This window comes from Geospiza fortis, unplaced genomic scaffold (assembly GCF_000277835.1).
Source record: "Geospiza fortis unplaced genomic scaffold, GeoFor_1.0 scaffold41, whole genome shotgun sequence".
NCBI lineage: Eukaryota > Metazoa > Chordata > Aves > Passeriformes > Thraupidae > Geospiza > Geospiza fortis.
In genome coordinates this window covers 18,648,217-18,663,804 of record NW_005054299.1, presented here as the reverse complement: position 1 = coordinate 18,663,804, position 15,588 = coordinate 18,648,217, and the positions used below count along the sequence as shown (strand labels likewise).

General features: G+C 36.6%; 1 protein-coding gene across 1 annotated transcript in view; it reads right to left on the bottom strand.

Moving 5' to 3' along the window:
* MAP3K4 (mitogen-activated protein kinase kinase kinase 4) overlaps positions 1 to 15,588 on the bottom strand; it is a 55,937-nt gene that overhangs the window by 9,496 nt on the left and 30,853 nt on the right. Inside the window, exons 16-23 of the mRNA XM_031059847.1 lie at positions 14,298 to 14,364; positions 12,002 to 12,098; positions 10,994 to 11,110; positions 7,135 to 7,235; positions 5,969 to 6,049; positions 4,269 to 4,460; positions 3,574 to 3,644; positions 1,304 to 1,420 (exon numbers count right to left, since the gene is read on the bottom strand). Of these exons, the coding sequence (XP_030915707.1) occupies positions 1,304 to 1,420; positions 3,574 to 3,644; positions 4,269 to 4,460; positions 5,969 to 6,049; positions 7,135 to 7,235; positions 10,994 to 11,110; positions 12,002 to 12,098; positions 14,298 to 14,364 (843 nt within the window). The remainder of the gene's footprint in view (positions 1 to 1,303; positions 1,421 to 3,573; positions 3,645 to 4,268; positions 4,461 to 5,968; positions 6,050 to 7,134; positions 7,236 to 10,993; positions 11,111 to 12,001; positions 12,099 to 14,297; positions 14,365 to 15,588) is intronic.

The window sequence follows — 15,588 nt, the reverse complement described above, 5'->3', positions numbered from 1 at the left end:
TCATGAAATAAATAATGAAAGTATCATGTAATATCTTAATGAAAGTATCACTTACCATGAAATATCTAATATTCTATTGCACAGCTATGGAAACTCTCTGCTACATGCCTACCTGCATCATTTGTACATAACTGATACTATTTGGTGGTATAAAGATGCTTTGGCATCAAGTAAATGACAGACACTTTGGAAACCTTGCAGGTATATTACACAGAAATTTATAGAGATTCTTTTCTTATTTAGAGAAGGGCAAAAAAAGGGCACAAAATGACGTTTTGGACTTGTTTTTTTATCCCTTCTCTCTGTCTCAGTTCCTGCAGTATCATGGGTTGACTGCTTGAAATGGGCAAGTTTTTTGTTCTTTGCTGTGGCTTGAACAAGCAGCCAACTCTAACTCACTTTAAAGAAAAAAATTAGGTTTCTGTTCCCACTCTGTCTCCAAGCCCAGCTGATTTCAAACAGACTGAATTAATATAAAAAGATGGCAAAGACACCGAAGACATTTAAAATCTAGTCCAAGAAACCAATGACCCAGTGGCACAGACACCCAAATTTGTGTCTCAGAGAACTGCAGAAAGCAGCCTATGTCCCCTTCTAAACCAGCAATGGGTCACCAAAACAACTTTTTCCATATTGAGCAAACCAGTCAAATCCAAGCAGCACTTTCCAGCAAGACGCGAAGACTTGAGACTCACAAGTGGGAAGAGCATGTGGAAAGCAGATAGTAGGAAGAAGTTGGGTATCCCAGCACACAACACTGGAATCCAAGTCCATAGAAAATACACTTCCTTAGTTCTGGTGCTCAAGCAAGAAAACTTCCTTTTTTCCTTTTGAAGAGATGCTAGCCAAATTCCAATACTTGACTGGAATCGAGATTTAAATGCCAGCAGAAGATTTTTCCAGGAATCAACACAATACAATACAAGTACAACCTTTGCTGCTAACAGGGACAGGTTTTAGCCTGTCTAGTCTCTATCTACATACAGGAGCTACCATACCACATATGATACAACACTTTTAGACCAGTTCAACAGAGTAGCAGCATAGAATAGTTCCAGCATTACTCACTCTATTCACTATACTCTATTTTAAGCCTCCTCTGTTTATGTACCAGATCCAAAAAGTTTCTCCTATGTTTCAGAGACCTCAATATTCAGAGGAAAAAAGACACACTGCTATTCACAGAGATAACCAGACAAGATTAACTAGAATGTTCTCATGTAAAAAACTCCAATAATGCAAAGCTTCTTAAAATTTTCTCTCTGCCTTATAAAAAAAGCCCCAATAATTTATGTTTTCTTACCCTGTGGAGCTCCACACCAAAATAACGAACCAAATTAGGGTGTTTGATGCCTTCAAAAATCTTCAGTTCATCAGCTGTTTCTTTGATGGTTTTGTGATCATTAGGTTGAAATCTTATCTGCAAGAAAGATTTGTCATTGTTTTGATGCTATTTCAAATTAATAAGTAACAAAAAAAGCAAGCAACCTATCCTAAACTCAAACACAACAAAAAGCTTTTGTTGTTGTTAAATACCATATCACACAAAAAGACCCAAATGACCCCTCTCCATCCCCAAACTGAAACAAATAAAGCACACTAAGCTATTTCTGGAAAATTACCTACAACTATGATGACTTAGAAACTTTAGAAGAGCAAAATTACATTACTTAAATGTGTCAATACACTCGTGTGCACATATATATCTCTTCTGTGCTTGCCTTCTAGCTTAAGTGTGGTAGACAGACACAATACAAGAGAATCTGAAAGCAATGTCACAGAGAGCTATCATTCAACAAAGGTTTTTTTGCCAGGAACTTCATCACCAGAGTCTAAGTGATCTCTTTGAGAGGTTTATTCACTGAGAACGAGGCAGCTGCAAGGAAAAGGTGTGGCATGAAACAAATACAATCAAAGGTTTTGATGGAAGAAACAAGTTTTCATTACTTGTCCTACAATATGCTGTGATGGACTGTTCAGTGAGGAAAAACATTATCAGGTGTTCTGAAAAACTGATTTAAAGCTTCTAACCACACAAAGATAAGCAAGATGAATAGAAAGTTATGGAAGATGCTACTTTTACCACATTGTTAGAAAACAGAAGCTTCATTAACTGAGTGCAGGACAACTGCTAAAGAAATAAATGCACACAATTGCACTGAAGGCAATGCATTGCCCTCAGTTGCTAGGCTGTTATGATTGTTACATTCTGTGTAACAATTCCAGGGTACAGTTTGTACTCAAGCAGTGGTATAATTAAAGAGATGAAGATTACAAAAAGGTGTCAAATGATATTCAAGTATTTTACATATTTCCTAATGCATAGTTGCAATACTATGTATTTGTAGTAAAGCTTGTCCACTATAATCTGAAGTCATTTTAATGACACTGTGGATGAGGTAACACAACCACAGTGTCATTGGTGCAAGGGCAGGGGAATGCAGTGCTCTTAACCAGTTTAAAAAAAAATCAATAAATGTAACTTTTCCCAAGTTATACTTAAAGAAATCCAGAAAAGCCTTTTATTTGGAAGTTGCAAACAGTTTTCATTCAAGCCTAGTGAAACAAACATCTCTCAAAGATCTATTTAAGAGCTTACTTCAGCTTCAGCTAAAGAGCACACACATGCTGATCTGTAAACAGCACCTGCACCTAGAAAGCAACTCTGAATTACAGAAACAGAGCGCAGCTGATGGGGGGGGGAAAAGTTATTTCATCAGGAGAAAAAAAAACAGCAACAAAATCTCAAATGTTGGTATTAGTCAGTGACTGAGTATGGTACAAGAAGTTAAGCACAAGCCCAGTCTTGCTTTTCTGGAGGTCACATACCTATTGTGTGTGTGTATGTGTGTAAGAACTGGCTCATAAAATGTAACTGCTGCAACATCCAATGGTTGTCACAGTAACTGCTGTGAACCCTTAATGTTTGCAGTTGTCTAAAGATGTACAAATGCATTAAAATGAAACAACAATTTAAAAGAAAAACAACCACAAGGTGTTGTAGGGGAAACAGATCTCTACGCCTACACAGCTTTACTTACTTCTATCCTGAAAACTAGATTTTCTGTACCCACCAAGTTAGTCAGCAGTTTTGTGACTCAACCTAGCTCACGCTATGGGAGAAGCTGAAAAACATCTGATGTCACACTTCCTATCTTTTGCTCTAAGGAATGGAGAAAAAAGTAATAAAAGGTGAGAGGAAACAGTGCAAAGTAAAATATGAGAGGAAACAGTGCAAAATATAAATTTGTGTACAGTCTTTACTAATCTTTCAACATTATTTAAAATCTCTTAATGGAAGTTCACATATATTAAGCATTAATTTACATTCACAAGCTCAGTAAAAAAAAATCCATTTTATATACATTTAAATTAAAAGTTATAAACTGAAAAGTAACTTGAGGAAAAAGTGCTAACAGCAGCTGTGGCTACATGAAGAAACAATTTGTCTTTCCATCCTTTCCCTGTCAGCTAACAGCAGTGTGCAGAAGCCCTCAATGCCTCCTATGTCACCCACATTTGGATTAGGAAAAAAACAAGGGCAGCAGTGATTCTTGTATTCACAGTACTCACTTCCTTCATAGCCATCAGCTCTCCAGTGTCAACACTGATACAAGTATAGACCTTCCCATACTGGCCCTCACCTGCAAAGTCAGGGTAAGGAAAATTCAGTACATTGCCTTCAACAAGCAACAGGTACATCAATGCAATGAGGAAACATCATGCTTTTCATCTTTCTTTTAATTTACAACTCCAAGTAGCTTTTAACTGTAACAATACCACACTCATAGCCCTAAATTCAAGCTGAATGAAAGTAAAAACATTATTGGTTGACCTGAAAGAAAACTTTTCAAGAAAAAATATCTTCCCCCAAAATCCCAAACCAGAGTAAAATATGATCACATGGGGGAAACAATAAGATTGGTGAGTTAAATCCCAGAGTTCCAACTAATTTCCATTCATATTTCTGGTTCTTCCAAATAGAGAACTTGAACATTTTATAGGTTTAAACACAAGCAACTAACACAAGATAGTCCTAAACAAGTCCTTCTCTTTGTTTCCTGTTACTTGACCAATGAAAACATCAGTGATCTTCTGCATTAAGAAAATCCTAGCCACAACAGCATTTTGTATTTTAACATGTTCATCTCAATTAAGCTGACAATACCTATGCAGAGACCAAAGATTTTTAAAAACAGTCTTTGATTTCCTTCAAAAATATGACATTTGGTATTTTAGCTAGATAAATGGAAGTATAAAGAACATACCAATTTTGTTTCCTCTCTGCCACTTGAAAGTCACTTTTCTCAAACCTACGTGCATGACATTATCATAAGATTTCGGTGTGTCACAAACTTGGCCAATGATGTTCTTTCTTCTCATCTCTCTGTATCTCCTTTCTTCAAACAACTGAACAGACTTTTGAACAGCTTCCATCGGGGCTTGCTTGGAAGCAGTGTCTAAAAAGAGTGATGAACAATTTCCTTGATTGAGAAATATTCACCGTTATATTTTGTTATCTTTTGATATCACATGAAATAGCCAGAGTTAAAAGAAAACTATTTTGTGAGTCTAATTAAGATGTAGGAAAAGAATAAGACATTTTAACAATCATATATGAAATTATCACTTATGAATCACATACAAAACTAAGGCAAAATGAGAACAATTGTACTTTCCTAATCATCTCCTACTTGATTCAAAGAAATCACATTTATGAAACACAACACACTTGTTTGTGTTGCATTTGACCTGTAACTAACCTCTGATAGCAGAAATATGTTAGGGTCATAAAAGCACTAAGGAAAGAAGGACAGGTAAGGTTTTATTCTTCAAACATATGAGAGGTTTCTTGAAAGAGCCATGGCATCTGTTATTTCAAAGATTTAGATGTATTAGAAACTCCAGCTCTCAAGTCTGATTATGAAACAGCATCCTAGTGAGTGAGACCAGAGATCTCAGGGCAGTGTTAAGTTCATCCACTCCTAGTAAAGCACAAAAATTATACATCTGACACCAGTAGCCTAACCTGTTCCTGGCGGTCTCCAGAGGATGGAGATGATACTCCCAAACTATATATTCTACTCCCCTACCCACAGCTGATACTAATTCTGCTATACCAAATATGCCTTGCTGTAGTTTTCAATCAAAACCTTTGTCTTATTCACAGTGGACAGTAAAACCAGTTCCCACTACAGCAATCTTCTAGAAATGTTCAAGTTTTCCTTCATTCTTGTTTTCCAGTTTAAACAAACTGAAATTCATTCAGTATTTATGTTCTGCCTTGTAGATTTTAGAATAAGAACTTGTAATTCTTCCTGTGTTCTGTGTAAGACACATAAGGAGACCAGTTTCCAATGTGACAGAAACGTTTTTCTCATGTTTCCTGGGATTCTACTCTCACATTTATGTTTGCCACAATATATGCAAACAAGCATCACGTATCGATCTGTACAGTACAGGAGTGTCTGAAGTGATCAACTTACTTTCAGTTTCATGAAAATCAGTAGTAAGACATAGAGGAAGGGGCCCCACAGTAGCCTTAAATTTAGGAGACAGTGTGGGATCACACACTATTAGACACTCAGAATAAGAAAATCCCACACTGGGGAGAGATCTCTGGAAGTGAGGAAGTATTTCCTACTGTCATAATTGGGCATTGAATAGGGACAGCAAACTTCTGCAATTTCTATATAGTAATAAATGAACTCAATTTTGTAGAACACTAGTAGTACCTTTCAGAAACTGAAAAGAATTAACTTTTATAAAGTTTAATTACTCCTACCTCAAAAAGTACACCTTGTGACTCTGTTAGCAATATCCTATACCTGCAATCAGGGTTTTTCTTTTCTTCTCCTTCCTATGTATCAAGCTGTGAAAACCTCTTCACAATTCACAATAAAATCCAACCTTTCAGTACAGCACTGGTCTAACAGACATTGCATTACAGTGATTCCTAAACACCTACCTCTGGTCTGGTTGATCAACGTTCTGAGCTCCCAACTCCGCCGGGATGAACCACTGGAATCTCCTTTTGGATACAATGGCTCTAGAGAAATAACAGTGTGAGCACAAAAGTAGCTTTACTTCATATTAAGGACTATGCCACTATTTTCAGCAGAAGCTGAAAATTAGTCCTACATAAAAGACTAATAACCCTACATGTATAGCAATGTATTCTCTTGAAATCAAAATTGACTTCAGAAAACAAATTATAAAACAGAATTTCATTTGTATAGAAACAGAGATCTCCTTCCACAACTTAGGGAAGCACTTCAAGCCAGGGCACTCAGAATCAAATATGCAACATATCTGTAGGAAAACAATTTTCTAAGGTTCCTTAGAATAAAACTTGTATTCATTCCAACCTAAGCCACCTTCCTTTTCATATATATACACCAAAATAAAATGGAATAAGCATGAGGCAGACAGTATTTTCAACATTTACTTAAAAACTAACAAAGATGAGAAAAAAATCTCCCGCACCTTTTAATATAAATTTTTAAGGCATTTCTCTCTATGAAATCCAGTGTGGATGACCACAATATCAACTCTATTTTGCTTCAGATTTTGTACTTCCTTTTAATTTGCACAATCGATCTTTCAATGTACTTGTTGCAATAAATACCACATATTCAGGGGCTGGGGAAACCTGACAGAGAAGCCCTGATTGGGCTCTGTGATCAAGTCACACATCGTGGATTCAAACAACAGCAAGTATTTGTAATACAAATACTGCAGGGATAAAGAACTGGACAGAAAACACTTCACTGTCCTGATGGATCCAGTTCAAACCTCATTAACAGTGTTTTGAAATTTACTATCAAATGGGGCATATAATTCAGAAATAATATTACTAATTTCATTTTGAACACTGGAACTTAGTAAAGCACCAGGAAATCCCTTCAAATACAATTCAGAAACAATATGAATGGCAAGAGAATAATGAATATATCTGAGAACAAAAGGACTTCCTCTGACCACATAAGCCCACAAGTTAAAAATCTAAGATTTCAGAATGCAATGAGGTGGAAAAAAATTTTGGAAATGGTAAGAGCTGGGAACAGAGAGAAATATGTTAATGACATAAAGCATCTGCACATCCAGGTCACAATTTGTTACTGTGACGATCACCTTCTCGCTCTTCAGTAGGACTGGAGTGACGACTAAGGGATCTGAACTGCAACTCAGCTGCTATTGAAGCAAGTCGATCATTCTCAGGGACACTGGAACCCCTGTTAAAAAGAGCCATCATACTAATTAACATGTCATTAGTGTTTATTTAATGCAATGCTAATTTAACTGCAGTTTTTAAGAGATGGAACCTCTGAAGCCTAGGATATGAACCATGAAAGCAACATGAAAGAAAAACTGATGCCAAAAGGTAAACAGAAAACTCTCTCCATGCTTTTTGCCTCAAATGAAGACTTTTTAGATTATTTTAGTTATGCTTCTCTGTGAAAAAGCCCTAAGCTTCCAAAGCATAAACTACTTCAAACTGTTTCTTGCCTGTAGCAACAGAATCCATTTTCACCACTTGTAACCTACTACTAAGAACAGCTGCTGCAGGATGCAGCTTGTGCCAGGGTTGGATATACAATCAGAAGAGATTCAGCTGGGTGATAATGTGAGCCACATCATCAGATGAAATGTAGTAACTGATTCATATGTGCCTCGTGCACTGCAATACAGTCATAGTCCACAGTCATTAAGTCAGAACCAGTAAAAAGAAACATAAGCTGGTTGACAGGAAGGACACTGTTAAATGACAGAAGCCTGATCACTTAGAGGTCCCAGTTCTTCTGGCCAACACAGAGTGGAATCAGATGCCTCAGAGTTAAGAGCCAGATGAACAAGAAGGCTGAACAGAAAGGAAAACAATATTAAGAGAAACAAGACTTAAATCTTAGGTCTTCAGCCACCTTCCTCCAGTCTCAGACAACAATTAGTCCACTCATTTTAGAGCTCTAAATTCTTTGTGGAAGTCTTTCTATTCTTTTGGAAAAGGTTCCCCTTCAATTTTTAAAGTTTGACGGGGAAGAATTGTGACTGATGTCTCCTTAAACATAGTATGTTACTGAAAGTGGGCAACATTGTTAAATCCTTCACTGAAAGCTAACAACTACAAAAAAATGAAAGATACTTTGCATGACAAGGTCCATACACACCTATGAGAGGACTACCTGTCCTATAGTTACATTCAAATTGTATCTGAGTATTACCCAAAAATAATTAAAAAAAAACCCAAAAATAACAGAAAAACACCACTACAACCTTGTGAACAGAAGTCAAAACCACAGACAACCTATTCCCATGCAAATGTTCTCCATACAATGTTTGTTTGCTTTGCACTTCCTTCTTCTGCCCAACCAGATGTTATAAGTTTGAGCAGGAACTGAAACTAAACTAGTGAAAATCCTCATTATTCTTCAGGAAGCTGAGGTTTTAACGAGCAAGAAGGCTAAGGTGGTTCTCAGCATATACACAGCACTGATTCCTGATGCATGAAATGCTTAAAAACAAGCAAAGCTACATCACCTCTAAAATGAAGCAGCAGCTGAACAGGCCTAAGCATCACAGCTTCAAATGCAGGTGCCTAAACCCCATTTCAGGCCCATCTTAGGCACCCACACCTTTTATTGATCCAGAAAGTCTGTATGCATATTATTAGGCAAAAATTATAGTAAAAGAGAAGAATGCTAGATAATTTTTGGCTCCAGCCCTGGATAAATAACAAAATGACAAATAATAACCACAGTTAGCTCAAAAATTTACCATCTATAAAGATTATAAACATAAACCTAGCATAAATGTACAAATACCAGAAAGCTCAATGTAAACAACCAGGTATTAGTGCTTTGGATTTTAATTTCTAGTTATACTATAGTGTTTGTTCTTTTCTTTTGATTGTTGTCATTAAAAAAAAAACAAAACTTCACTAGAACTATGGTGGCATTTGTGCACTATGCACTGCCTAGTACAATTGATTTACCAAGTTCCTACATTCAACTTTTCATAGATATTCAATGCTTATAATCATGTCTTAAATGTCTAAAGAGTTTCTGGAAAGCATCCAAAGCTTCTGTCTTTGTGCTATTTCAGCACTGGACTCCACACTTTGCCAAACCACAAAACATTTTGTTGATCCAAAAGATTCCATTTCTCTTTTGGAGCACAAATAAACAAAATTCATAATTAAGACCACAATGCATCAAAGTTTGCAACTTTCTTTTAACTATACTAAAACAAAAAAAAATTGTAGAAATATATTACATTGTAGTATTTTGCCTTCCTAAATAAGCAGAACCCCTAAAAAAAACCAGCAGCCTTCACAACTCTGTCTCTGCTTTCATAAATTTTTTCTTCAAATGATTCCTAGCTCATACAGCGTATTAAACACTACTTAAAAATCTAGACAGTGCATTAAAAAAACCAAGATCGTGCAATACTTTATGAACAACCATCAGAAAAATGGTTTCAGAAAAAAAACTGAGAACTCTAAGAAAAATACAAGTCCTTTGAAAAACACTAATTATCTACCCCACTGTCAGCTTATGAAGCTGCCAGAACCTTAGTGAAAATTTTCTAGCACGTTACTTACTTGAAAGGGCTATTCCAATGCTGCAGACTACTGCCTACTCTGTCTTTTTCATGATGGGGCTTAAGACAGAAGCATAAAGGATAAATAATGTCTATGTTTGAATGACAAAAATTTCAAGATGTATTTTCAACTAAAAAAAAGGCCTAGATTCATAAGCTATACATCTGGAGGCTAATGTAAAAGGTGCAAGTCACATCTTGCAATAAAAAAGAAAAAACTTGCATTTTGAATGAAATTAAAAGATTGCATATAAAAAGTGGCAATTTACTTCCCTCTTAACAGCTTAATGCATGCTTGTGCCATGCATCTGATAACAAATCAAACTATGATGGTCTGCTGGCTCACAACCAAAAATTATTTATTACAAAACAATTCATAATGAAGCTATGTCCAAGTTTCCTTTGGTCACCATCAATCTGCTGTTCCTTCATCACTTCTTTTTTTCTCTACCAGCTTTGTGATGTAGTCAGATGTGTGTATCCATTCATACAAATTTCTATTCCAAAGAACTTTCAGTACTCTGCAGTAGAAATAAGAATCCAAAAAGCTATTTTTCAACCCTAAGATAACACCACTGTGTTAAGAGCAGGCTTTTCACAGTCAAGGGTGCAGGGGAAAAAAAAGGTAAAATGAAGTTGGGAGATAGGTCAGTGGTCTGACTTGTAATATGAGAAGAAGAAATATCAACAGTCTGAAATTATAACAGCCAAATGAAATGTTAAAAAACAAGAAAGACACTAACATAGGTCTGTCAAAAAAATGTCACTTGTGATGATACAGAAGCCGTTTCTGTTACATATCCTGATACAAGAATAGTTTCTTTCATATTAAGTTTATTCTGCACCACCCTATGAAGCCAAAGGAGTAGCAAGAAAGTGTTTTTAAAAATCCTCATGTGTTTAATTTTGCATTTGCCACTATACAGTATTTCAAAATACTTGTATTCAAAATATGACAGACAATAACAATACCAAAACTGTTAGCTAACATGAAAAAAAATTTAAATCCTTGTCCTTAGTTGTATCTTGCAGTTATCTTAGTGGAAGTGATTCTATGATTCTAAGTGTTAGTTATCAGTACTAATTATTTACTAAAGTTATACCAATGAGCTGACTGGTGTATGTTCATTGCAAGGACATTTTACTGAGCAAATCTGTAATCTACATCAGAACTGCATGCTTTAACTACCACATGTTCAGGCTTTTTGAATCTGCAAGTGGTCTCATCATCAATTTCTAAGACAGGTGACTTTGCCCAAGTGGAACATGAATGAAGGAGCCAGCGGAAGACACGATGGAGGGAAGGTGCAAAGGATCTATTAGGATGTACGTGGGAGCAGTTATGTGGGTGATGCAGGGAGGATGAGTGTGCTACGGCACGGAGCGCAGCTACCTGGTCTCATTGGCACTGCTGAGAGCTTTGGGCTGGGCTGAGTCGCTGCCCACGGGAGCAGGGCGACTCACAGCAACACTGCCATGGCTCCGCGCATCGCAAGGGACGCTCCGTGTGCTGTGGCAAGAAGAAAAACTTCAGGAAACAGTTTAAAAAAAAGAATGTATGGAGTTGAAAGTTTGTTTTAGAAACAAAATATTGAAGTGTGTATAACGATGCCTGATTTCAGAAGTTTTTCAATTACATGAAGATTTTTGTGTGGAATAACTCTGGGTCTCAGAAGCTTTGTGGCTGCCAATGTATACAATAATAATAATCCTCAAAATAAAAATCTTCTAGTCTTCAGAATAATACTAGTTTCTGCCAAAGCTAAGTGGCTTCTGAAAAAAAAGTCAATTGTAGAGTTTCTCACTGTCATCATATTCTTGGAAAATAGGGCCCTCTGTGTACAATTATGCATGGCGATGTTTATTTCAAAATTTTTTAAAACTATTTTTGCAATAATTCTGATGTCAACTCTTTCAAAGGCAGGAGAAAAGATCCACTGTTTTAAGCTTATTCATAGTAAGTTGGTAATGATGCAGAAATGCCACCATATCTCAGAATGCTACATTTTTAAGTTCCCTGTATGTAAATTCCAGAAAGCACTGCCACAGGAACTTCAGCAGGCATTCAAAGTGTGGAAGGAAATAAAAGTCTTGTTAATGAGCAGTTTTCACTGAATTAAAGCTTTTTACATTGAAACACTGGTTTCAGGAAAGATAAAGGGGATAAGAATGACTTCAGAGTGAGAACCCATGCACCAACAGAAAGGGGGGTGGCCAAGCAGCAAGAAAAGGAAACTTGTATTGTCCTTAAAAGCATATCAATAAATTCTGGATCACATACATGCTAATTTTTTCTATTGGCTTTGTCCTCAAAGGGAAAGAAAAGGTATTCCACGTACTGACATTCAGCATAGCCAAGAGAGGATAAAAGAGTTTAAAATGCTGTACTAATGCTCAATACCTGAAGCCTTCAGGCGTGGGGATGATGAGATGAGGATTTGGTGGATCACTATGGCACCGAGGCACTTTTACAGGACGGGGACTGTTTCGATGAACAGCTGCAAACACAAAAACAGATCACATTTACTCAGATGTCACAAAAATTCTCTTAAGGGCCATTTCAAGACATAAAATTAAAACAAATTCCTATTTACAGAGCTAAGTGTGAACTGGCACGTAGTTTCTTATCCTTTAATAAAAATACATATTATTCCAACTTTGAATAAATCAATCCTATGTATTAATACTTTTCATATTTTTGTGTTACTTAACTCATTCATAAAATAATGAAAATTCTACAGATAGCCAAAAACTAGCAATCAGAAAATGTGTACATACTTCATAAAAACTTCAATGCTTCTACTTCACAAATTAATCTTATTGCAAAATAAATATTAACCAAATAATAATTAGCAAAGAGCAATATTATGTGCCTTTCCATAAGAATTAAGCTTTCTCAGACAATAATAGAAAGCAAATTAAGCTGTGGAAAAACCCCACATATGACAGTTTTATTCAAACTAATGCCCCCATGACAGTCTGCCCCAAGGAAGTGGTACAAATGGACAGGACAAAACCCAAATGGGTAGTCACTATCTTCATGCCTAACTAATTCAGTGCCTCCAAGAGCAGTCTGCACCATCTGCCCTCAACTCCTCCTTAAATAATAAGAAAAACACTGTGGCAGTCACATCTCAAGACAGCTGGTTGCCCACCACACCATGAGTCAGTACTTTCTGCCAGGCTAGGTTCCTCTCAGGGAGCTATGATTCTGACTTGTTGGCACTACTAGAGCAAGCAAAAGATGGCAGGGTCAGATGTTGGTTGTCCTCTGTAATTGGCAAACACACTAGCAGGAGACCCAGAAGGCAGCTCCTGCCCCATCCAGGTGGACATCAGCTGTTTCACAAAGCAAAAAGACAGGATAAAACACCAGGAGATACACAGCTATGTGTCTAGAGGCAGCAGTGTGACCACAACTGGATTCTCAGCTTCGGGAAAAGGAGTAAAGACCATAGTGGGTTTAAGTCCTTCAAAGTGGTATGCAAATGTAACCAGGAAGTCTTTTCTTCTAATCAGGAGATAGGAGTGGGTACCTGCAGTATCCACAGCCAGGATACAGTCTATGTTAAATTTAACATGTATTAAAGTTTCAGACTGCTGTTGAAGTCTGCACCACTTATCTGTGTCACCTCCTCCCCATGCCTCTGAGACAAAAGCAATTTAGTTTGTGTGATCTGCAGTGTCTGCAATAGCATTTATAAGAGTTTCAATAATTTGGCATCATCATGCTGGTGATCCACCTAAAACAGGCCTCCCTCTCAACGGCAGTACTGAAAGTGAATGTACAGGTTTTTAATCACTGTGCAGAATTTAGCTAAATTTGATTTTAGACTATGCTTCTTTGACTGACTTTCACCACAAAAGGTTTGTCAGCTATAAGACTTTCTCATCAAAATGATATCAAAACAAGCTTTCCTGAAAAACTGGAAAACCTCCTCTGCTGGGGGCAGATTACCCTCCCCTCATGTCTTCTATCATCAAACCCACCCAAGATGTGGGCACCAGGAGAAAGATAAAAAAGATGACAAAGTATTTTGAAAAGTAAACGAGTCAATGGAGTTGAGAGGAAAAAGACAGAACTAGTGCTGAGAAAGAAATGAGTAAAAGGCACACAGAGCAGGCAAAACATTATTTTCTCAAGATGCATCATCAAATATGCTGATTTCACTGTAAGGATATCAACATTTATATCTATAAAGATGTATTTTACATTATGCCATATTTTATAGCAGAGAACTGTTTTGCACAGCTCCTGTGTATAACTCATGTGTACTTGATAATATAAAGTCCATTAGAAGCAAAAACACCTGCAGTGCCAAAGTGTAAATAACTGCAGCACCACAATGAAAGTTTGAGAGAGGGAGCTGTAACTGCCTTCTTAAAGTTAAAATCACTTCTTTACCCAAGCTTTAAACAACACAGCTCCTTCCTATAAGATTTGCAGGACTTCACAGGAAGGATAAAATGAGATAAAATAAATCTGTAAAGCTTTGAAATTTCTTGGGTAAAACTACTACATATTTACACTTTATCAGGGAATAATAGTTTCACATCAACAATCACAAATAGAGATTGAAAATACTTTTATTGGTATTTCTCGCATTTTAAAAGCACTTTACAGTCAAAATTCTGTAACAGCAGCAGCAAAGCTCCAGAACAAATGCCAGTAACTTCTGCCTTACCAAGGTACAAACCTGTAACAGGACTGTGAGGTTTTCCAATAACATGGCCAATGCACTCATTCATCAGAGCTTGTAAACTCTAGGAAAGACAAACATAAAAAGTTGTGATGTTTTGTTACAAGAAGCTTGATGGTCATATAACAAAGCTCACAGTAACAAAATTGCATTGTTCAAGTGTGTATGCAATCTGTCAGATAAGCACCCCATATTCTACCTATTGTATTAAACTTCTGGATCCACATTAGCATTCCGACTTAACTGATTTTTTTAAAGCTAGAAGTCTTGGTCTTCTCTTGGCTTTTGTCCTTGTCAAAATTACGTAACTATAAGAACTGAACAGTAGCATACCATAAAGAATATTTCAAAATATAAAGGTATTGGAACTTAACATTCATTGTTAATATAACTAAAATCACATTTCCTGGAAAAATTGTAACAACCTTTTCTGCTCTTACCCGCCACATCCAAAGAAGAAACCTAAAAAAACTGAGTGAGAACATGATGGCCTGAATCTCAATATGAAATTCTATTAAAACAAAAAATATTAAGCTCTGTATATTAAAAGAAATGCACTTTCCTTATCTACCCATGAAGCTATCAAAACTTCTATGAAAGGGATTTTAAAAGTTAAAATCACTGAACTGGGCCTCAGACAATCTGAGACAAATTATTAGGTGTACTATTCAATGGGTATGTAATCCTGGACAAGTTGTCAAATCTTCCTGTGGTTCAATTTACTGGTCAGAACACCAGGAATATAATGCATCTTCACCAAGTAGTGAAATTATGTTCTTTGGTAAAGCTGCTGTGAAGGTCACTTCCATATGCCAGTTCACTCAGTGTAGCCGAAATTTGTTCCAGAAATTCAAAAACTTAGTGAGGGCCAGGAACTTCAAAGACTAAAGAAAACCAGAATTATAAAACTAAAGAAGCATTGAGTTTGAGACTGGCATATTTTACCAACACAGACTGAGCTAGAATTTCATTCTGAAATGTAGAGCTCTAAAGAGCTCATCATTCTTCCATGACATGATGTAGTATCTGAGAGATCAGGATTGACATTGCCATTTCTAGGTAAAATACTGTGACCAGTGCTATACAGATTAATCAAAGTGGCTTCAAGTGATGATCTCCAAAACTGAAATCCAGTTTAAGAAAGAAAGAAATTCAAAAATGTACTTAAGGTTTTGGGCTCCCCCCTTTCTTTCCCCCCTACTTGCTCAAAGTCTGCTTCAGAAACTGTGTCCAAGCAGAAGAATTTGAGGAGCTACTTCCTAAAGCTAAATTATCAGTGTATTCCAAA